The 23,328-nt window shown below is 48.1% G+C and overlaps 1 protein-coding gene across 5 annotated transcripts in view; it reads left to right on the forward strand.

Annotated features, from left to right (window-relative positions):
- Positions 1-23,328, forward strand: part of PCMT1 (protein-L-isoaspartate (D-aspartate) O-methyltransferase) — a 194,513-nt gene that overhangs the window by 156,959 nt on the left and 14,226 nt on the right. For 2 of the 5 annotated variants that reach the window (XM_063917452.1, XM_063917456.1), the window contains 2 exons: positions 17,616-17,701; positions 21,879-22,097. In XM_063917452.1, coding sequence (XP_063773522.1) covers positions 17,616-17,701; positions 21,879-22,058 — 266 coding nt within the window. In that variant the 3' untranslated portion in view covers positions 22,059-22,097. Of the gene's footprint in view, positions 1-17,615; positions 17,702-21,878; positions 22,105-23,328 lie in introns of all 5 variants that reach the window. The other 3 variants (XM_063917451.1, XM_063917455.1, XM_063917453.1) reach the window with 2 other exon arrangements.

Raw genomic sequence — 23,328 nt, forward strand, 5'->3', positions numbered from 1 at the left:
TAAGGGCCATTTACAACGCCCTGAGTCAAGCAGAGCCCCTGCTTCAGAACCAACTAGTGCTGATTCAATCAGACAACATCGCGGCGGTCGCCCATGTAAACCGACAGGGCGGCACAAGAAGCAGGATGGCGATGGCAGAAGCCACAAGGATTCTCCGATGGGCGGAAAATCACGTGCTAGCACTGTCAGCAGTGTTCATTCCGGGAGTGGACAACTGGGAAGCAGACTTCCTCAGCAGGCACGACCTACACCCGGGAGAGTGGGGACTTCATCCAGAAGTCTTCACGCAGATTGTAAACCGTTGGGAACGGCCACAGGTGGACATGATGGCGTCCCGCCTCAACAAAAAGCTAAAAAAATATTGCGCCAGGTCAAGGGACCCTCAGGCGATAGCTGTGGACGCACTAGTGACACCGTGGATGTACCAGTAGGTTTATGTGTTCCCTCCTCTTCCTCTCATACCCAAGGTACTGAGGATAGTAAGAAAGAGAGGAGTAAGAACTATACTCATCGTTCCGGATTGGCCAAGAAGAACTTGGTACCCAGAACTACAAGAAATTATCTCAGAGGAACCATGGCCTCTGCCTCTCAGACAGGACCTGTTACAGCAGGGGCCCTGTCTGTTCCAAGACTTACCGCAGCTGCGTTTGACGGCATGGCGGTTGAACGCCGGATCCTAACGGAAAAGGGCATTCCAGATGAAGTGATTCCTACGCTGATAAAGGCTAGGAAAGACGTGACAGCACAACATTATCACAGTATATGGCGAAAATATGTTGCTTGGTGTGAGGCCAGGAAGGCCCCTACAGAGGAATTCCAGCTGGGTCGATTCCTGCACTTCCTACAGTCAGGAGTGACTATGGGCCTAAAATTAGGATCCATAAAGGTCCAGATTTCGGCCCTATCTATTTTCTTTCAAAAAGAACTGGCTTCACTGCCTGAAGTTCAGACGTTTGTTAAGGGAGTGCTGCATATTCAGCCCCCTTTTGTGCCTCCAGTGGCACCTTGGGATCTTAACGTTGTGTTGGGTTTCCTGAAATCCCACTGGTTTGAGCCACTTAAGACCGTGGAGCTAAAATATCTCACGTGGAAAGTGGTCATGCTATTGGCCTACGCTTCGGCTAGGCGTGTGTCAGAATTGGCGGCTTTGTCTTGTAAAAGCCCTTATCTGATCTTCCATATGGACAGGGCAGAATTGAGGACCCGTCCCCAATTTCTCCCTAAGGTGGTATCAGCGTTTCATTTGAACCAACCTATTGTGGTGCCTGCGGCTACTCGGGACTTGGAGGACTCCAAGTTACTAGATGTAGTCAGGGCTTTGAAAATCTATGTAGCCAGGACGGTTGGAGTCAGGAAAACTGACTCGCTGTTTATCCTGCATGCACCCAACAAGCTGGGTGCTCCTGCTTCAAAGCAAACTATTGCGCGCTGGATCTGTAACACTAGGACGTCAGAGAAAATAAGAATTTACTCACCGGTAATTCTATTTCTCGTAGTCCGTAGTGGATGCTGGGAGCCCGTCCCAAGTGCGGACTCTCTGCAATACATGTATATAGTTATTGATTAACTAAAGGGTTATTGTTATGAGCCATCTGTTACTGAGGCTCAGTTGTTGTTCATACTGTTAACTGGGTATGGTTATCACAAGTTGTACAGTGTGATTGGTGTGGCTGGTATGAGTCTTACCCTGGATTCCAAATCTTTTCCTTGTTGTGTCAGCTCTTCCGGGCACAGTTTCCTTAACTGAGGTCTAGAGGAGGGGCATAGAGGGAGGAGCCAGTGCACACCAGATAGTACCTAATCTTTCTTTTAGAGTGCCCAGTCTCCTGCGGAGCCCGTCTATTCCCCATGGTCCTTACGGAGTTCCCAGCATCCACTACGGACTACGAGAAATAGAATTACCGGTGAGTAAATTCTTATTTTTATCAGCACTTGATTTTATTATATACGGGATGCAGTTAGTTTGCCGGCTTTCGGGATACCAACAGCCAGAATACCGACGCTGGAATCCTGACAGCCGACAATGCCAACAGCTGGAATCCCAGCCCACTGGGGCAATTCCCTCTCGTGGGTATCCACGACACCCATAGAGTGGGAATAGAACCTTTGGCAAGCGCAGCAAGCCACCGTGCCCGCAAGGGTTCTTTTTGCGCTCGCCCCGCTGCTAACATACTGGCGATTGGGATGTTGCTGTTCTATAGATGGTCGGCATCCCTGGCGCTGGTAAATCATACTGATCCCTTAAATACAGTAGATTATCCTTAGCATTACCCCTTTTTTTTTTTTTTGGTCCCCTTTTCATCTTTACCTTAGCATTACCTTTTCTGCTGCGGGATACACTGGGCTCCACAAGGATAGACATTGGGGTGTAGAGTAGGATCTTGATCCGAAGCACCAACAGGCTCAAAAGCTTTGACCTTCTTCCCAAGATGCATAGCGCCGCCTCCTATATCACCCCGCCTCCGTGCACAGGAGCTCAGTTTGTAGTTGGTGCTTGCAGTGCAAGCATGTAACAGGAAGAGCTGCTCACAGCAGCTCTAGAAAAAGCTTTTTCTGAGGAAAAAAGACTACAAGGGCTGCAGCAGAGACACAGCTTGTGTTAGATGTCAGTAGACATCACCTGCTGCAGCTCCATCTCTCCCCCAGTGGCGCTGTACACTCCCGTGCCCTGGTTGCTGGGTACCTACAGCAGGAGGCTCCGGTTTTCTTCCAAGTCAGTCACACAGGGCTGGGGCTCTCCGGGATCGCGTGGCCGCACTTCGTGAGGAAGTAAGTGGGTCCCGCTCGCTCTTTATCGCGATCCGGCGCGCCCTGTGGAAGGTGGGCCGCCCACGCTGGCGGTGGACACTGTGGCAGTACAGGCGATCCCACTAGATCACCAGGGCATGGGTGCAGGTCAGGTTTTCTCTCTAAGGTCGGGATGTACTATAAGACATCGCCGCCTACCGCAGCGATACTAATCGCATATGTGCTAACATATGCGATTTGTATAGCAATGCGGTATAGGAGGCCCCCAGCGATGATGTCAGCGGGGGTCTCCGTCACCTCCCAGACTCAGGAGGTGACGTGTGCAGGGAGACCCCGGGCTCCTCCTCCTCCCCCCTGCAGCCGGAAGGAGACAAGGCTGTGATGTGGGGGAGGAGGAGGAGGGGGGACGCACCAGCAGCGGCTCAGGTATGCCGGGGGGAAGGGGGGGTCGTCGTGTGCGGGATGCGGCGGGTCCCGGCGGCGGCGGTAAGAATCCCATAGACTTCTATAGGGTATCGCCATAAAAAGATGGCGATACCCTATGGTGCGAAAACGCAGCGATCGGGAGTTAGTACATATGAAAATGCGGTAAAACAGGGGTTTTACGGCATTTTCCCTTTAGTAAATTTCGCCCTAAACCTTTTTACAAGTAGCCCGCGGTACCAGGTGGTTTTGCCAGCAGAGGGGATAAGGCTTAGACCTGGAGCCCCTCCCCTAGCCCCAGGGCGCCATTTACAGTAAATGTTCCCGCCCTGGAGCTGCATATCTGTCTCTCCCTCACTCCCTGTCAGTGTTTGGGCGCCATTTCCCCAGCTACACTGTTCCTGGGACTGCTTGGGCAAATCCTCCTTTGTAAAGCCGCCTGATAGTCAGCGCTGTGCTTTTACAAGACACTTAAGTATTCTACATGTCGTTTAGACAGTGATAGTTAAGAAACAGTGCATTTAGTCAGGGCTATCTGGTACAAGTACCCTGTGATATACATCCAGTCTTTACTGTGCAGTGTTATATCTATGGATTTACATAGATAGATAGATAAATATATATATATATATATATATATATATATATACACACACTACAGGTGATCCAACTTTGATGCAATGTCCTTAAAACAAGTCAAAATGAGGCTCAGTAGTGTGTGTGGCCTCCACGTGCCTGTATGACCTCCCTACAACCCACACAAGTGGCTCAGGTAGTGCAGCTCATCCAGGATGGCACGTCAATGCGAGCTGTGGCAAGAAGGTTTGCTGTGTCTGTCAGCGTAGTGTCCAGAGCATGGAGGCGCTACCAGGAGACAGGCCAGTACATCAGGAGACGTGGAGGAGGCTGTAGGAGGGCAACAACCCAGCAGCAGGACCGCTACCTCCGCCTTTGTGCAAGGAGGAACAGGAGGAGCATTGCCAGAGCCCTGCAAAATGACCTCCAGCAAGCCACAAATGTGCATGTGTCTACTCAAACGATCAGAAACGGACTCCATGAGGGTGGTATGAGGGCCCAACGTCCACAGGTGGGGGTTGTGCTTACAGCCCAACACGGTGCAGGACGTTTGGCATTTGCAAGAGAACACCAAGATAGGCAAATTCGCCACTGGCGCCCTTTGCTCTTCACAGATGAAAGCAGGTTCTCACTGAGCACATGTGACAGACGTGACAGAGTCTGGAGACGCCAAGGAGAACGTTCTGCTGCCTGCAACATCCTCCAGCATGACCGGTTTGGCAGTGGGTCAGTAATGGTGTGGGGTGGCATTTCTTTGGGGGCCGCACAGGCCTCCATGTGCTCGCCAGAGGTAGCCTGACTGCCATTAGGTACCGAGATGAGATCCTCAGATCCCTTGTGAGACCATATGCTGGTGCAGTTGGCCCTGGGTTCCTCCTAATGCAAGACAATGCTAGACCTCATGTGGCTGGAGTGTGTCAGTAGTTCCTGCAAGACGAAGGCATTGATGCTATGGACTGGACCGCCCGTTCTCCAGACCTGAATCCAATTGAGCACATCTGGGACATCATGTCTCGCTCCACCCACCAACGCCACGTTGCACCACAGACTGTCCAGGAGTTGGCGGATGCTTTAGTCCAGGTCTGGGAGGAGATCCCTCAGGAGACCATCCGCCACCTCATCAGGAGCATGCCCAGTCATTGTAGGGAGGTCATACAGGCACGTGGAGCCGCACACACTACTGAGCCTCATTTTGACTTGTTTTAATGACATTACATCAAAGTTGGATCAGCCTGTAGTGTGTTTTTCCACTTTAATTTTGAGTGTGACTCCAAATCCAGACCTCCATGGGTTAATAAATTTGATTTCCATTGATACTTTTTGTGTGATTTTGTTGTCAGCACATTCAGCTATGTAAAGAACAAAGTATTTAATAAGAATATTTCTCTGACGTCCTAGTGGATGCTGGGAACTCCGTAAGGGAATAGACGGGCCCCGCAGGAGACTGGGCACTCTAAAAGAAAGATTAGGTACTATCTGGTGTGCACTGGCTCCTCCCTCTATGCCCCTCCTCCAGACCTCAGTTAGATTTCTGTGCCCGGCCGAGCTGGATGCACACTAGGGGCTCTCCTGAGCTCCTAGAAAGAAAGTATATGTTAGTTTTTTTATTTTACAGTGAGACCTGCTGGCAACAGGCTCACTGCAACGAGGGACTAAGGGGAGAAGAAGCGAACCTACCTGCTTGCAGCTAGCTTGGGCTTCTTAGGCTACTGGACACCATTAGCTCCAGAGGGATCGACCGCAGGACCCGTCCTTGGTGTTCGTTCCCGGAGCCGCGCCGCCGTCCCCCTTACAGAGCCAGAAGCATGAAGATGGTCCGGAAAATCGGCGGCAGAAGACTTCAGTCTTCACCAAGGTAGCGCACAGCACTGCAGCTGTGCGCCATTGCTCCTCATACACACTTCACACTCCGGTCACTGAGGGTGCAGGGCGCTGGGGGGGGGGGCGCCCTGAGCAGCAATAAGAACACCTTGGCTGGCAAAATAATCACAATATATAGCCCCAGAGGCTATATATGTGATAATTACCCCTACCAGAATCCATAAAAAAGCGGGAGAAAAGTCCGCGAAAAAGGGGCGGAGCTATCTCCCTCGGCACACTGGCGCCATTTTCTCTTCACAGTGTAGCTGGAAGACAGCTCCCCAGGCTCTCCCCTGTAGTTTTCATGCTCAAAGGGTTAAAAAGAGAGGTGGGGCACTAAATTTAGGCGCAATATTGTTTATACAAGCAGCTATTGGGGAAAATTCACTCAGTGATAGTGTTTATCCCTACATTATATAGCGCTCTGGTGTGTGCTGGCATACTCTCTCTCTGTCTCCCCAAAGGGCTGTGTGGGGTCCTGTCCTCAGTCAGAGCATTCCCTGTGTGTGTGCGGTGTGTCGGTACGGCTGTGTCGACATGTTTGATGAGGAGGCTTATGTGGAGGCGGAGCAGATGCCGATAAATGGGATGTCGCCCCCTGTGGGCCGACACCAGAGTGGATGGATAGGTGGAAGGTATTAACCGACAGTGTCAGCTCCTTACATAAAAGGCTGGATGACGTAACAGCTATGGGACAGCCGGCTTCTCAGCCCGCGCCTGCCCAGGCGTCTCAAAGGCCATCAGGGGCTCAAAAACGCCCGCTCCCTCAGATGGCAGACACAGATGTCGACACGGAGTCTGACTCCAGTGTCGACGAGGTTGAGACATATACACAATCCACTATGCACATCCGTTACATGATCCCGGCAATAAAAAATGTGTTACACATTTCTGACATTAACCCAAGTACCACTAAAAAAGGGTTTTATGTTTGGGGAGAAAAAGCAGGCAGTGTTTTGTTCCCCCATCAAATGAGTGAATGAAGTGTGAAAAAGCGTGGGTTCCCCCGATAAGAAACTGGTAATTTCTAAAAAGTTACTGATGGCGTACCTTTTCCCGCCAGAGGATAAGTTACGCTGGGAGATATCCCCTAGGGTGGATAAGGCGCTCACACGTTTGTCAAAAAAGGTGGCACTGCCGTCTTAGGATACGGCCACTTTGAAGGTACCTGCTGATAAAAAGCAGGAGGCTATCCTGAAGTCTGTATTTACACACTCAGGTACTAGACTGAGACCTGCAGATAGTGCTGCTGCAGCGTGGTCTGTAACCCTGTCAAACAGGGATACTATTTTGCGAACATAAGACGTCGTCTTATATATGAGGGATGCACAGAGGGATATTTTGCCGGCTGGCATCCAGAATTAATGCAATGTCCATTCTGTCAGGAGGGTTTTAGAGACCCGACACTGGACAGGTGATGCTGACTTTAAAAGGCACATAGAGCCTTATAAGGGTGAGGAATTGTTTGGGGATGGTCTCTGGGACCTCGTATCCACAGCAACAGCTGGGAAGAAAAATTTTTACCTCAGGTTTCCTCACAGCCTAAGAAAGCACTGTATTATCAGGTACAGTCCTTTCGGCTTCAGAAAAGCAAGCGGGTCAAAGGCGCTTCCTTTCTGCACAGAGACGAGGGAATAGGGAAAAAGCTGCACCAGTCAGCCAGTTCCCAGAATCAAAATTCTTCCCCTGCTTCCTCTGAGTCCACCGCATGACGCGGGGGCTCCACAGGCGTAGCCAGGTACGGTGGGGGGCCGCCTCAAAAATTTCAGCGATCAGTGGGCTCGCTCACAGGTGGATCCCTGGATCCTTCAAGTAGTATCTCAGGGGTACAAGCTGGAATTCGAGGCGTCTCCCCCCCCCGCCGTTTCCTCAAATCTGCCTTGTCGACAACTCCCTCAGGCAGGGAGGCTGTGCTAGAGGCAATTCACAAGCTGTATTCCCAGCAGGTGATAGTCAAGGTGCCCCTACTTCAACAAGGACGGGGTTACTATTCCACACTGTTTGTGGTACCGAAACCGGACGGTTCGGTGAGACCCATTTTAAATTTGAAATCCTTGAACACATACATAAAAAGATTCAAGTTCAAGATGGAATCGCTCAGGGCGGTTATTGCAAGCCTGGAGGAGGGGGATTACATGGTATCCCTGGACATCAAGGATGCTTACCTACATGTCCCCATTTACCATCCTCACCAGGAGTACCTCAGATTTGTGGTACAGGATTGCCATTACCAATTCCAAACACTGCCGTTTGGACTGTCCACGGCACCGAGGGTCTTTACCAAGGTAATGGCAGAAATTATGATACTCCTTCGAAAAAAGGGAGTTTTTAATTATCCCGTACTTGGACGATCTCCTTATAAAGGCGAGGTCCATGGAGCAGTTGTTGGTCGGAGTAGCACTATCTCTGGAAGTGCTACAACAGCACGGATGGATTCTATACATTCTAAAGTCACAGCTGGTTCCTACCACACGCCTGCTGTTCCTGGGAATGGTTCTGGACACAGAACAGAAAAAACTGTTTCTCCCACAGGAGAAAGCCAAGGAGCTGTCATCTCTAGTCAGAGACCTCCTGAAACCAAAACAGGTATCGGTGCATCACTGCACACGAGTCCTGGGAAAAATGGTAGCTTCTTACGAAGCAAAATTCCATTCGGCAGGTTCCATGCAAGAACCTTTCAGTGGGACCTCTAGGACAAGTGGTCGGAATCGCATCTTCAGATTCATCGGCTGATAACCCTGTCTCCAAGGACCAGGGTATCTCTACTGTGGTGGCTGCAGAGTGCTCATCTTCAAGAGGGCCGCAGATTCGGCATACAGGACTGGGTCCTGGTAACCACGGATGCCAGCCTTCGAGGCTGGGGGGCAGTCACACAGGGAAGAAATTTTCCAAGGACTTTGGTCAAGTCAGGAGTCGTCCCTACACATAAATATTCTGGAACTGAGGGCCATTTACAATGCCCTAAGTCTGGCAAGGCCTCTGCTTCAAAACCAGCCGGTACTGATCCAATCAGACAACATCACGGCAGTCGCCCATGTAAACCGACAGGGCGGCACAAGAAGCAGGATGGCGATGGCAGAAGCCACAAGGATTCTCCGATGGGCGGAGAATCACGTCTTAGCACTGTCAGCAGTGTTCATTCCGGGAGTGGACAACTGGGAAGCAGACTTCCTCAGCAGACACGACCGACACCCGGGAGAGTGGGGACTTCATCCAGAAGTCTTCCAACTGTTGGTAAACCGTTGGGAAAGGCCACAGGTGGACATGATGGCGTCCCGCCTAAACAAAAAACTAGATATTGCGCCAGGTCAAGGGACCCTCAGGCAATAGCTGTGGACGCTCTAGTGACACCGTGGGTGTACCAGTCGGTTTATGTATTCCTTCCTCTGCCTCTCATACCAAAGGTACTGAGAATAATAAGAAAACGAGGAGTAAGAATGATACTCGTGGTTCCGGATGGGCCAAGAAGAGCTTGGTACCCAGAACTTCAAGAAAAAATATCAGAGGACCCATGGCCTCTACCGCTCAGACAGGATCTGCTACAGCAGGGGCCCTGTCTGTTCCAAGACTTACCACGGCTGCGTTGGACGGCATGGCGGTTGAATTCCGGATCCTAAAGCAAAAGGGCATTCCGGAGGAAGTCATTCCTACGCTGATAAAAGCCAGGAAAGAAGTAACCGCAAACCATTATCACCGTATTTGGCGAAAATATGTTGCGTGGTGTGAGGCCAGGAAGGCCCCAACAGAGGAATTTCAGCTGGGTCGTTTTCTGCACTTCCTACAGTCAGGAGTGACTATGGGCCTAAATTTGGGTTCCATTAAGGTCCAGATTTCGGCTCTGTCGATTTTCTTCCAGAAATAACTGGCTTCACTGCCTGGAGTTCAGACATTTGTAAAGGGAGTGCTACATATTCAGCCCCTTTTTTGTGCCTTCTGTGGCACCTTGGGATCTCAACGTGGTGTTGAGTTTCTTAAAATCACATTGGTTTGAGCCACTTAAAACTGTGGATTTGAAATATCTCACGTGGAAAGTGGTCATGTTATTGGCCTTGGCTTCGGCCAGGCGTGTGTCAGAATTGGCGGCTTTGTCATGTAAAAGCCCTTATCTGATTTTCCATATGGATAGGGCAGAATTGAGGACTCGTCTCCAGTTTCTCCCTAAGGTGGTATCAGCTTTTCACTTGAACCAACCTAATGTAGTGCCTGCGGCTACTAGGGACAAGTTACTGGACGTAGTCAGGGCCTTAAAAATTTATATTTCCAGGACGGCTGGAGTCAGGAAAACTGACTCGTTTTTTATCCTGTAGGCACCCAACAAAATAGGTGCTCCTGCTTCTAAGCAGACTATTGCTCGCTGAATTTGTAGCACAATTCAGCTGGAGCATTCTGCGGCTGGTTTGCCGCATCCTAAATCAGTAACAGCCCATTCCACGAGGAAAGTGGGCTCATCTTGGGCGGCTGCCCGAGGGGTCTCGGCTTTACAACTTTGCCGAGCTGCAACTTGGTCAGGGGCAAACACGTTTGCTAAATTCTACAAATTTGATACCCTGGCTGAGGAGGACCTTGAGTTCTCTCATTCGGTGCTGCAGAGTCATCCGCACTCTCCCGCCCGTTTGGGAGCTTTGGTATAATCCCCATGGTCCTTACGGAGTTCCCAGCATCCACTAGGACGTCAGAGAAAATAAGATTTTACTCACCGGTAAATCTATTTCTCGTAGTCCGTAGTGGATGCTGGGCGCCCATCCCAAGTGCGGATTGTCTGCAATACTTGTATATAGTTATTGCCTAACTAAAGGGTTATTGTTGAGAGGCTCAGTTATATTTCATACTGTGAACTGGGTATAGTATCACGAGTTATACGGTGTGATTGGTGTGGCTGGTATGAGTCTTACCCGGGATTCAAAATCCTTCCTTATTGTGTCAGCTCTTCCGTGCACAGTATCCTAACTGAGGTCTGGAGGAGGGGCATAGAGGGAGGAGCCAGTGCACACCAGATAGTACCTAATCTTTCTTTTAGAGTGCCCAGTCTCCTGCGGAGCCCGTCTATTCCCCATGGTCCTTACGGAGTTCCCAGCATCCACTACGGACTACGAGAAATAGATTTACCGGTGAGTAAAATCTTATTTTAATTCATTCAGATCTATGATGTGTTATTCTAGTGTTCCCTTTATTTTTTTGAGCAGTGTATGTATGTATGTATGTATATGTATGTATGTGTGTGTGTGTGTGTATATGTGTGTGTGTGTATATATGTATGTATATATATATATATATATATATATATATATATAATGTAAAGCTAGTCCAGTGCAGTATTATTGCTTGTCATAACTTCTGCATTGTACAAACGGTGACTATGTGTGTGTGCATTGGCTTGCTGTGTGACCTCCATTTTGTGTCTCTCACTCAGCTTGCTATCCCTATATTCTATAACCTGAGGGGGCTAGATGCGTCAGGTTTGTAATACTGTAATATAGGATATTCACAAGATATACTGTAATTGTATTTTTCTCTGTGATTTTAGTCACCATATCTCTTCTGAATCCCTGTTTGTGCTGACAACACCGTGCAGGGGTTTGAGTTAGGTATTGTGCTGCTGACAATTTGTACTATGTTACCTTATACTGCAAGTAATAACATGTCTGCTTATGAGGGTAATGGTTCTGGGGCTGAACACACTGGTAGTGGTGCTGAGGCCACAGATACCTTTGAGGAAATTACAGCAGCTGAGGGCTCTGGTCCTGGGGGTTCCTTGCCCCCAAGTTGGACTATAGCAACGAGGGTCCAGAATGACCCACCGTGGACTACCGTCTCTACGCTACTGAATACGCTAGTTACTAAACTAACGCCCCCTATGGGACTTCCTATGCCGGTCCAACCGTATATGGTCCCCACGGCAGACACTCTGTTATGAACCAGTCCCTGACTACTAAAAAGTCTAACCCTCGCCCGCTTAAGACCAAGGAGTCCTCTAAGCGGGCCATTACTTCCTCACAATCCACTGCTGTCACTGCCACCTCGCCTGATGAGGATGGCGTTTACACTGACCCCACAGATTCTAACACTGATAATACTGAAGGGGATAGTAGTTCACAAGTGGATGTTCCTGATTTATTGGAGGCTATTACGGATGATCCCAAGCCATCCGTTCCTCCTAAGAAACCAGATAGATTCAAGCGTCAGAAGGTGGTTAAACAAGTTTTACCTCACTCTGATCACCTGGTTGATATACGTCAGGAATCCTGGGAAAAATCCAGGTAAGAAATTCGTGCCTCACAAGAAGCTGCTTGCTCGCTATCCCCTCGCGCCAGAGCTGTCAAAAAATTGGGAAACGCCTCCTCCAGTGGACTCGCATGTGGCAAGGATGGTGGTTTCCTCAGCTCTACCTGTCACTACCGTCACGTCTCTAAAAGAGCCTATGGATAAACGCGAGGAGGGTTGTCTGAAAGCGATTTACACCCTCACGGGTGTTGCACAAAGGCCCACTATTGCAGCGACATGGGCTGCAGAGGCTATTGAAGCGTGGGCCCTAGAGTTGGAAGCTGAAATCTCTTCTGACCATGCTAGACAGTGCTTGTCATATATTGTCACAGTTTCTCACTATATTAAAGAGGTGGCTTCTGATGCCGGTATTCTAGCAGCCAAGGCCTCTATTACGTCAGTCCTGGCTTGCCGGATATTGTGTCTGAGGTCCTGGTCCGTGGATCTGGATTCTAGAAAAACCCTGGAGGTACTCCCTTTCAAGGGAGATATTCTGTTTGGGGAGGACTTAAATAAGATAGTGGCTGATTTGGCTACTGACAAAACTGCCTGTCTGCCAAGTACCGCTCCTTCTGTGCCGAAGGCTGAAGGTACTTCCTTTCGCCCCTTTCGTCCTTCTGGTAAAGCAAAAGGGTCAGGCGTGCCACAAGCAGACCCGCACTTCCAAACCTGGTAAGCCAAAGCCCAAAAGAGCCTGGGCTGCCCGTCAGCCAGCTTCCAAGACCGATAAGTCTGCCACATGACGGGCGGGCCTCCCCCTGGGGGATCCCAGGGGGGGGGGGTGCGGCTTCTAGGGTATACCCAGGATTGGTTGAAGTCCATTTCAGATGCCTGGATATGGGAAGTCATCACTCGAGGTTACGCCATAGCCTTCAAAAACCGCCCTCCTCATCGATTTTGCCTGACAGACGTCCCTTTGGACCAGACAAAGGCAAAAACTCTACATTCGGTGGTACAGACCCTCCTGGACACAGGAGTAGTAGTACAGGTGCCTCTTGCTCAGATAGGCCAGGGGTTCTATTCTCCGCTATTTCTAGTCCCGAAACCAAATGGGTCCTCCAGGCTCATTTTCAATCTCAAGGCATTGAACAAGTTTGTGAAAGTCTCCAAATTCCGTATGGAAACCCTTCGCTCTATCATTCTGGCCTTGGAACCTGGAGATTATATGGTCTCCCTGGATATACAGGATGCTTACCTGCATATTCCTATAGCAGTGTCGCATCAGCAATACCTGAGGTTTGCCATTGGCAACCTCCATTACCAGTTTCGGGCATTACCTTTTGGTTTAACCGTGGCTCCGCGAGTCTTCACCAAAGTTATGGCGGTGAGGACGGTGGTACTCTGCCGTCAAGGGGTCAGGATCCTACCGTATCTGGACGACTTGTTGATCCTGGCAAATTCCCCAGAAATTCTCTTACGTCACCTAGATCTGACTGTCAAGTTTCTGCAAGCCCACGGGTGGCTTATCAACTGGAAGAAATCCTCTCTGGTCCCTGCTCAGAGCATGGTGCACCTGGGAGCGCTATTGGACACACACAACCAGCGGTTGTTCTTGTCTCAGGAGAAAGTCCTGAAGCTTCAGGACAGGATTCGTTGCTTCTTCTCTCGTCCGCAAGTGTCGATACATTCGGCAATGCAGGTGCTGGGCCTCATGGTGTCAGCATTCGACATGGTGGAGTATGCTCAATTCCATTCTCGCCCCCTCCAGAGGCTGATTCTGGCCAAGTGGGACGTCCTGCCTCACCGGATCAGGTCTCACATGATCTCATTGACTCCGGAGGTCCGTCTGTCGCTGTACTGGTGGCTCCAGGATCAACGATTGTGCAGGGGCCGTCCCTTCTGGATACCCGACTGGGTCCTGTTGACGACAGATGCCAGTCTAAGGGTTTGGGGCGCGGTGCTGGAGCAACACTCCCTTCAGAGTCGGTGGACCAAGGAGGAGTCTCTCCTCCCGATCAACATTCTGGAATTGCGGGCGGTCTTCAACTCATTGAACCTGGCCCAGCATTTAATTCAGAACCGTCCTGTTCAAGTACAGTCGGACAACGCCACCACAGTGGCTTACATAAATCATCAAGGCGCCACTCGAAGCCGCTTGGCAATGAAGGAAGTCTCACGGATTCTACAATGGGCGGAATGCCATCTACCGGCCATATCGGCGATATTCATTCCGGGAGTCCTGAATTGGGAAGCGGAATTTCTTAGTCGTCAGGACGTACACACCGGAGGGTGGGGCCTCCATCCAGAAGTGTTTCAACTCCTAGTGGAAAGGTGGGGCCTTCCAGACGTGGATCTGATGGCGTCTCGACACAACCACATGGTTCCGGTCTTCGGAGCAAGGACAAGGGATCCTCGAGCAGCATTCGTGGATGCGCTGGCGATGCCGTGGAGGTTTCGGCTGCCGTACGTGTTCCCTCCGGTGTCACTCATGCCCAGGGTAATTTGGAAGTTCAAGCAGGAAAGAGGAATCCTGCTTCTCATAGCTTCAGCGTGGCCCAGACGGCACGGGTTCTCAGACCTGCAGGGCCTCTCGTCAGAGCGTCCAATTCTACTTTCACAACGCCCAGACCGCCTCGTTCAGGGCCCCTGTGTCTACCAGGACCTGGCCCGGCTGTCTTTGACGGCGTGGCTCTTGAAGCTTCGGTCTTGAGGGCTAAAGTGTTTTCTGAGGCGGTCATTCAAACTATGTTGCCGGCCCGGAAACAGGCTGCTTGGATTTACCATAGGGTCTGGCATTCTTACTTTGTTTGGTGCGCATCTAACAATTATGACGCTTCCAAGTTTAGTACAGCCAAGTTGTTGGCTTTTCTTCAGCAGGGCCTGGACTTAGGCCTGCATCTGGCCTCCCTCAAGGTTCACATTTCTGCCTTGTCAGTGTGGTTTCAGAGAAAAATTGCGACCTTACCTGATGTGCATACCTTTACTCAGGGTGTGTTGCGTATCCAACCTCCCTATGTCCCGCCTGTGGCTCCTTGGGACTTGTCGGTGGTTTTGGAGGCGTTACAAGAGTCTCCGTTTGAACCTCTTGGTTCAGCTGATCTTAAGTGGCTTTCCCTTAAGGTGGTGTTTCTGCTGGCTATTGCCTCAGCTAGAAGAGTGTCGGATTTGGGTGCCTTGTCTTGTAGTTCCCCATATCTGATATTTCACCGTGACTGGGCGGTTCTTAGGACTCGTCCCGGATATTTACCTAAGGTGGTTTCTTCGTTCCACCTTAATCAGGAGATTGTGGTTCCGGCACTTGTTTCTCCTGATCTGTCTCCCAAAGAGCGGTCTTTGGATGTGGTACAGGCTATCTATGTGAAGAGAACTGCTTCTATTAGGAAATCTGATTCTCTTTGTTCTGTTTGGGTTTCACAAACGGGGCTGGCCTGCTCACAAGCAGACTTTGGCCAGATGGATTAGAATGGTGATTGCACATGCTTATGTGAAGGCTGGTCTGTCAGCTCTTGCTCACATTACGGCCCATTCTACTTGGTCCGTTGGACCTTCTTGGGCGGCCCGCCGTGGTGCGACCCTTGAACAATTGTGCAAGGCGGCTACGTGGTCCTCAGCGAACACGTTCATAAGGTTCTATGCCTTCGATACTGCCGCTTCCCAGGATGCTTCCTTTGGACGCCGGGTTCTTGTGCCCGCTACAGTGCGTTCCCTCCCATAAGGAACTGCTTTAGGACATCCCCAATGTCTATCCTTGTGGAGCCCAGTGTACACCGCAGCAGAAAACGATATTTATGGTAAGAGCTTACCGTTGTTAAATCTCTTTCTGCGAGGTACACTGGGCTCCACAAGGCGCCCACCCTGACGCACTTCGCTTCTTTGGGTTGGTGTGGCTATAGCCGCTACCACTTTCTCCTGTCAGGAGAGTGTGGTGTTTGTGGCAACTTGCAGTTGTCGTCTCTCTTACTTGCTACTGCATTGGGCTGGTTAACAAAACTGAGCTCCTGTGCACAGAGGCGGGGTAATATAGGAGGCGGCGCTATGCATCTTGGGAAGAAGGTCAAAGCTTTTGAGCCTGTTGGTGCTTCGGATCAAGATCCTACTCTACACCCCAATGTCTATCCTTGTGGAGCCCAGTGTACCTCGCAGAAAGAGATTTAACAACGGTAAGTTCTTACCATAAATCTAGTTTTTTCTTTTCATCTGTACCGTAACCCGGGTCCTTCCCAGGACTAACTCTCCAAACTAGCCGGGTTCGATTCCCGGGTCACTGGGCCTGGGTTAACCCTTTTCCACTGAGCCTCTCCCGGTTATCACGTATATAACCTGGGTTTTTAGCGACAGAGGAAAAGGTATTTTGATTAAGGTAATGTGATTAAGATGATGCTTACAGCTAGGAAACCTATTCATTGGCGTTAGGCGAGTGGTTTTCTCACCTCTGTCTTTAGGTTAGCTTGCATTTTGTCTCTCTTGCAGCTCAGTCTAGATCAGTGTTTTTCAACTCCTTACAGTCCTCGGAGAACTCAAACCGTGCATGTTTTCCATATTCAGTGCCAAAGAATAGGTGTATTCATTGTTGACTGACACTTTAAAAGGATCCACAGATGGTACTAATTATTTATCTAAAATTTAGAACATACCCTCACAACATTCCAAGTTTAATTCCAAGTCTGTAGAGCAGTGATTTTCACCCTTTTTCAATTCGCGACACACCGCACAAGATCTGAAAATTGCCAAGGCACACCATCAGTACCCAACGGAAAAACAACACACACACTGGGAAATAAAATAACATATATTGGTCCCCAAGGGGAAAAAAAAAAACACAAACACACACACACATTGTCCCCAACAGTAATTAAAATAATGCACTGGCCCCCACAGTAATTGAACACAGTCTGCCACAGTAATTCTACACATTGCCACCCATAGTAATGCCACTACAGACGCACTGTCCCCCTGTGGTAATGCCACCACAGACGCACTGTCCCCCTGTGGTAATGTCACCACAGACGCACTGTCCCCCTCTAGTAGTGCCGCCACAGACGCACTGTCCCCCTCTAGTAGTGCCGCCACAGACGCACTGTCCCCCTCTAGTAGTGCCGCCACAGACGCACTGTCCCCCTCTAGTAGTGCCGCCACAGACGCACTGTCCCCCTCTAGTAGTGCCGCCACAGACGCACTGTCCCCTCTAGTAGTGCCGCCACAGACGCACTGTCCCCCTCTAGTAGTGCCGCCACAGACGCACTGTCCCCCTCTAGTAGTGCCGCCACACACGCACTGTCCCCCTCTAGTAGTACCGCCACACACGCACTGTCCCCCTCTAGTAGTGCCGCCACACACGCACTGTCCCCATGTAGTAGTGCCGCCACACACGCACTGTCCCCCTGTAGTAGTAGTGCCGCCACACACGCGCACACTGTCCCACGTAGTTTAAAAATAAAAAGCACTGGCCCAAACCTTTTAAAGTTCTTCTTTTCCCCCTCAGCGGTGGGACAGGGAGGAGTGGAGCAGCATGGGCAGGATGGCGACGTGGTGTATGTGACCTATGAGTCGCACCACGTCGTAAGGGTCACAGGCCGGGCCGCGAAAGAGCTGCCTGTGCTGCCCGATAGTGATACTGTAAGTGTATAGCATCACTATTGGGCAGCTCTTCCGCGGTCACGTGTCCGTATATACAGTGAAGACGGTAGCAGCCAGGTCCGGGCAGCAGACATCTCTGGCGGCGGCACATATGACAACCGCTGGCGGCACAGCAGTTGAAAAACACTGCTGTAGAGTAATCCTTGTTTTTTTTTTTTTTTCCCCATCAGTTGGAGATGGACGAATGGGTCTTACTGAAGAAGCTCCTTATGATGCTATTCACGTGGGAGCAGCAGCACCTGTTGTGCCACAAGCTGTATGTATAATTTTTGACTACCATTTGCCTTCATCGTTACTTTGAAGTGTCTAAACTGCATTTTTCAATTTAAAGCTGCCACCAAGTTATAATTCTAGTAACCATTTAATAGAATATTTTTTTTCCCTGTATTGTAGTGTAAGTTAAGATGCATACTGTACATACATTTTGTTATTTCCACAACCTATATAGAAAAGTAATAAAAAAATGCAATTAAGCGGTATAGTCACTTGACCCCCAGTATTTTTGGTGGAGAAAAAAACAGGGATTTTCGTGGTTTTTGTCCGATGTTTCGCTTTGGGCAATTCAATTAATGCCTCTTTCTTTTTTTCTCACGAAAAATGGTAAATTTTTGGGCAAAAACACTTAGGATACGTGATAAGTTTAGCTTAATATGGCTGATAGGACTTGTTATTGGGTATTTTTTTCCGTGTGCCTCATGTCTGCAAGAAAAAAAACCTGATGACAATTGAATATCTCCCAAGTAGCCGCGGCAAATTATCGTGGCTGGTTGACTATCCCCTTTAGGGTTTAACTTCTGAATAGTTTGTTAAAAATCTATTACTCTGTGTTGCTAGGAAGGCTCCATAGGTTTAAATTCCTTCCCATTATTGGTACAGCATACCTACAATAATAATGTAAATGCAGTTTTATTTTTGAAAGAGATGTTCATTTATAGTCCTTCAATAGTTGATGGCTAAAAAGCTCCCTATGCAGCAGTTGCAAAAACTGCTTTTCAGTAATCAAAAACTGGTTCTGTATGTCTATTGAACTTTGTTGTTCCTGGACTGCTTCAGATCGTATGATCTATGTCTACATGTGTATCTGTATCATTGAACTGGACTATTTTGAAAGCAATTTCTAAAGAGTTGTCAGACTGCTTGAGCTACAGTAGTGGGAGCTGTGGCTCTAAATGTATGTGCTTGTACGGCATAATTTTAGTCATTTAATGTGTGACTCCTTGGGGAGATTCAAATGTTTGAAAAGTCAGTTGGGAGTCTGTTTTTTCCTGTCTAATAGATGGGAAAAAACAGACACCCAAATGACTTTTCAAACATTTGAATTCCACCCCTTTACTGGGATCTGTTTGTTATACTGCCGCTGGGGATGCCAAATGTTAGTATACTGACATCTGCGGTGGAATGCCGTCAGGGTGGCTGCGCTCGCAACGCTGCGGGCTTGGTGGCGGATTCTATTCTCCCTCTATGGGTGTTTTGGACACCCATAGAGGGGGAATGAACTACCTTGCCGGGATACTGGTGGCAGTATGGTAACCCAGTCGGGATCCCGGCATCGGTATTGTGACAGCCGAGATCGCGACGAGCGGTATGCTGACTGCATACCCCTTTACTAGCTACTAATAGCAGATACTGTTGTGTCGTCATACACTATGGGGGAGATTCAAATGTTTGAAAAGTCGGTTGGGAGTCTGTTTTTTTTCTGTCTATTAGATAGGAAAAAACAGACTACCAACTGACTTTTCAAACATTTGAATCTCCCCCTATAGCTGCAGTCGCACCAAATAGCCCCTCTCCGGATGCACTAAGAGACTGTGCTGATTAACTTGTATATCTGTGTGCGGCTGGTTCTGAATCCGTATATGAAGTGCTACTATGTAGCGGCAGAGTCTTTTTTTTTTTTTTTTTTTTCATGCCAAGCTCCGTTGTGCTTCCTATACAGACTCAGTCGCACACAGATATATAAGTGTCAATTAGAGCAGTCTACTGGTGTATCCTAGTGAAAACACACATTGTGTAAAAGACACCCGATGCTAGCAGTCACGCCGAACCTGACAGCTCGTCTTGCGACGCATGATGTATTAAAGCTAGGTGTATGAGGACACATCTGTGTAAGGAGTATTGGGACTTCTAATTATTTGAATGTTTAACTTGGAGCGGAAACTACTGCTTTTACAATGAATACCATGGAAATGTCAGGATTTTGCATATACTCTGTTTTTAGATGTATAATATTTAGAGGCTGATGCAGAGAAAAATGACAAGTCCTCTGCATATGCCCTGGATACAAGCGTAAACAAGTATGGCCGTTGCAGAATGCTCCTCGTTTCAGTTGTATTTCCACTTGGGACTGAAGGGGTGTAACTAGGTTGTATTTGGCCTTCCCTTAGACAATGCTTACTGTCTAGGATATTACTGTCTATTCAGAGTAGTTAGGAAATGTAGAAGCACCTGTTGTCAGACGTATCATTTGAACCTACTGTAGTTTAGGGCTAGTGTAAGTGCACAGTGTTGATGATTACGGATAATAAAAAAAGAAGAAAAAACAAATGGCCCAAGTGTGTAGGAGAACTTGTTGCCAGGAAGGACTTGAAGTTCCTGATTATCAACATTAATTTGAAGTTCCATTTGAAACACTAGCAACTAATTTATGCGTCATGTCTTCACTGTCCAACGCTGTATAGCCTTATTAATCAACAATAATAGACTAGCTAGTGAAATGCAGAAGACCTAGGACTAAGCATTATGATATTCTGGTAGAAGCAAAGAGGAGGAGATCCAGAATCAAACACTGAAAAAGTGATTTAAGTAAGTAGTAGGATGGAAACCAGAATAGGACAGTGTCCTGAAGACCTAGGAATGTAGCTATTTGGGAAGAGTGTCAGGGTGTAGTACGGGTGACCGGCGGTCTCCTGACCGCCGGTCACCTTACCGACGCCGGGATCCCGGCAGCATACCGACGCCGGGATCCCGGCGGGGAGGGGCGAGTGCAGCAAGCCCTTTGCGGGCTCGCTGCGCTCGCCAAGCTGCGGGCTCGGTGGCGACCTGCGGTCGCCACGGGTTCTATTCCCACTCTATGGGTGTCGTGGACACCCACGAGTGGAAATAGTCCCTGTTGGTCGGCATGCCTACCATCGGGATAGTGAGCCTTCGGGCTCACGGAGGAGGTCATGTGACTGTCGGTCAGCCGACCGGCGGTCACATGACTACCACCCAGAGTGTCAGCAGGGTCAGATCCATCAGAGAGGCCCAAGAGAATTAGAATGGAGTTATAGTCTTTAGATTTAGTAATGATCCAATCACTGTACTGACCACATTACTCAGTACAGACTCAGTGGAGTATTGGTAATGAAAGCAGGACATAAGCGGATCCAACAGATTGTGGGCGGAATGGATCAGTACAAAATGCGGTCAAAATTCAGAAAACTGCCGTTTTCCTGAGGATTGGCCGCATTCTCCATGTTTCAAGCATGGAAAATGTCGCTTTTAGAAGCCTATAGGATTCTTTCCACATAATTCCCTGAGAATAATCCAATAGCATCCCTCCCAGTGATCTCCACAGCTTGTGCATGCACTGGCTGATGGCTGCACATGTACAGTATGACTCGGGTCATAAACCGGAAAGTGGTTACACTGCAAAGGACAATGAGGAGCCATGGATGCAGAGGGGCTGGGAGGAGAAATAATCTTCTAGCAGTTGACCAGTGGACGTTTCTTACTGGCTGCATTAGATGCAACCACATAAGGCAAGTAGTTAAGATGTGGTACTTCCAGATACTGTAATGAGAGAAGAATATAGAAATATTGTAGAGAAGTTGTTAATGAGAGGTGGAAAGTTCTTAATTTATAGGACTGAGATTCTGTTATGTGGAGGTTGTTACAGTTTGACAGGAGATAATTTGCAGGTGATGATCTGAGAGTGGGAAAGGATACTAAATAAACATCTGAATATACGCTAGAGAAAACAAAATCAAGACTGTGATTCTCCCAATGTTTAGAAGAGTCAGTCCACTGGGAGAGGCCAAGAGAGAAAGTTTGAGATAAGATTGTAAGAACAATTCGCATTGTGTATAATCTAAGTACTCAACAATTGCATAGTTATAATGGGGTTGGGTATGAGATCCCAGCGGACAGGATGCCGGTGGTCAGAATACCTATGGTGGCATCCCAATGTTGAAGATCCTGACAGTGGTGGGTGTAGGCTTCTAACTCCTCTCCCTGCCCCCCGTAGGGGTGGCGAAAGCGGGGTGTTTGATTAGTGGATGGGGAAAAAAAGACACATCGCTGCTTTACAGCAACATGTAAAGTTCATTTTATGTTTTTAAATACAAATTAAAGTATGCTGTGTTCGTTATTCTCTTTGAAAAAGTCACAGTAATGCTGTTCACTTTAGTTTTTTTGTAACTCCTTTCATAAAATCCTGTGTTTTACTGTTTCAGCTTATAGATCAGCTTAAACCTGGAGGCAGGCTAATACTACCTGTTGGTCCCGCTGGAGGAAACCAAATGTTGGAGCAATATGATAAATTAGAAGATGGAAGTGTCAAAATGAAACCTCTGATGGGGGTGATCTATGTGCCTTTAACAGACAAAGAAAAGCAATGGTCAAGGTGGAAGTGATTTTCTGTCCCACTCTTTCTCCTTCCAAACACACACAAGGTGAAAGGTCTGGATTTTAGCAGATACTTGAATGACTGCATTTGCTGCTGTCACTGCTCTCTGCTACTTCCATACCATTTAACACTGGCTTAGAAAATTACACAAGATTGGCATGGTGCGAAGTCATTTATTACGTATTACTTTGTTATAGTAAATATGTATAAGCATGACAAGAGTTAAACTTGCCACGTCTCACTTATTGCATGCTGCATATTTATGTTATGCTTATTAAGTTTTCTGTTAGGATATTTATCATAAACACTTCACACTAATATTGTTGAGAGTACCACGGGCCTGGTTCAGAGAGAGAAGCAATTTATAAAAAAAAAAAAAAGCCAAACTATTAATTTGCTCCTTGACATAACCATGTTTCACTGCAGGTGGGGCAGCATTAAAATTGTATGGCTCTGAAGGGGCATGTCCTAGCTTCATTTTACATTTCCGCATAAAAACAAAGCTGCACAGTATTTGTGAGTTACATGTAAAAGCAGTCAGTATTTTCCCTGCATGCAAAAAATAAAGGTATTTGCACTCCTTGCATTGCAAAATGGATTATTCCATTAGCAAACTGTTCCTTGTTGGCTCCTTTTTTTTCTTCCTAACTGAATCAGGAATATATGTTCATTCAATGCACAAGCCATATTAAAGTACATATTAGGTTCAGTAAGTTGGCTTGATCGGCCTGTATTTTGTAAATTATGTGAATATTGCTGTATCTAAACGCTAAACCAATGATCTGTGATATCCTAAAAGTAAGGGCAGAGTATTTCATGAAAACCCAGACAGTAATTATGATGAGAGACTTGCAGCAGTGTAAGCTATGTGCCCTGCCGCAAATACCTCACACTCCTCCATCTATAGAAACAACCTATTGAAGTTCTCTTCACAGTTTGCTTCTTCACTCTTCCTTCGATTTGCATGTTTGAGGGGGAATTCCATTAGTCCCAGTGAATTACCTTGGGCTAATTGATCCCCTGAGGCTATCCAATTAGCCCTGAAGCCAGGCCTTAGCAGGGGGTTTTTTCGCCAACCTCAGTGGCTTGAAAAAAATCCTGATAACTAGCTTGTTAACAAGCTGTCAGGTGGAAAGGGAAATGCAATTGAATAGCAACGAGCGTTAAAACCCGAGGCTACTTCCCTTTTTCACCCATGAAAACTTTTCATGGACAATTTCATTCTCCCCTAAATATAGTGTTTATGATGAGAGTCAAGGTTGTATAGTCAGAAAAAA

This window comes from Pseudophryne corroboree, chromosome 4, assembly GCF_028390025.1.
Source record: "Pseudophryne corroboree isolate aPseCor3 chromosome 4, aPseCor3.hap2, whole genome shotgun sequence".
Taxonomy (NCBI): domain Eukaryota; kingdom Metazoa; phylum Chordata; class Amphibia; order Anura; family Myobatrachidae; genus Pseudophryne; species Pseudophryne corroboree.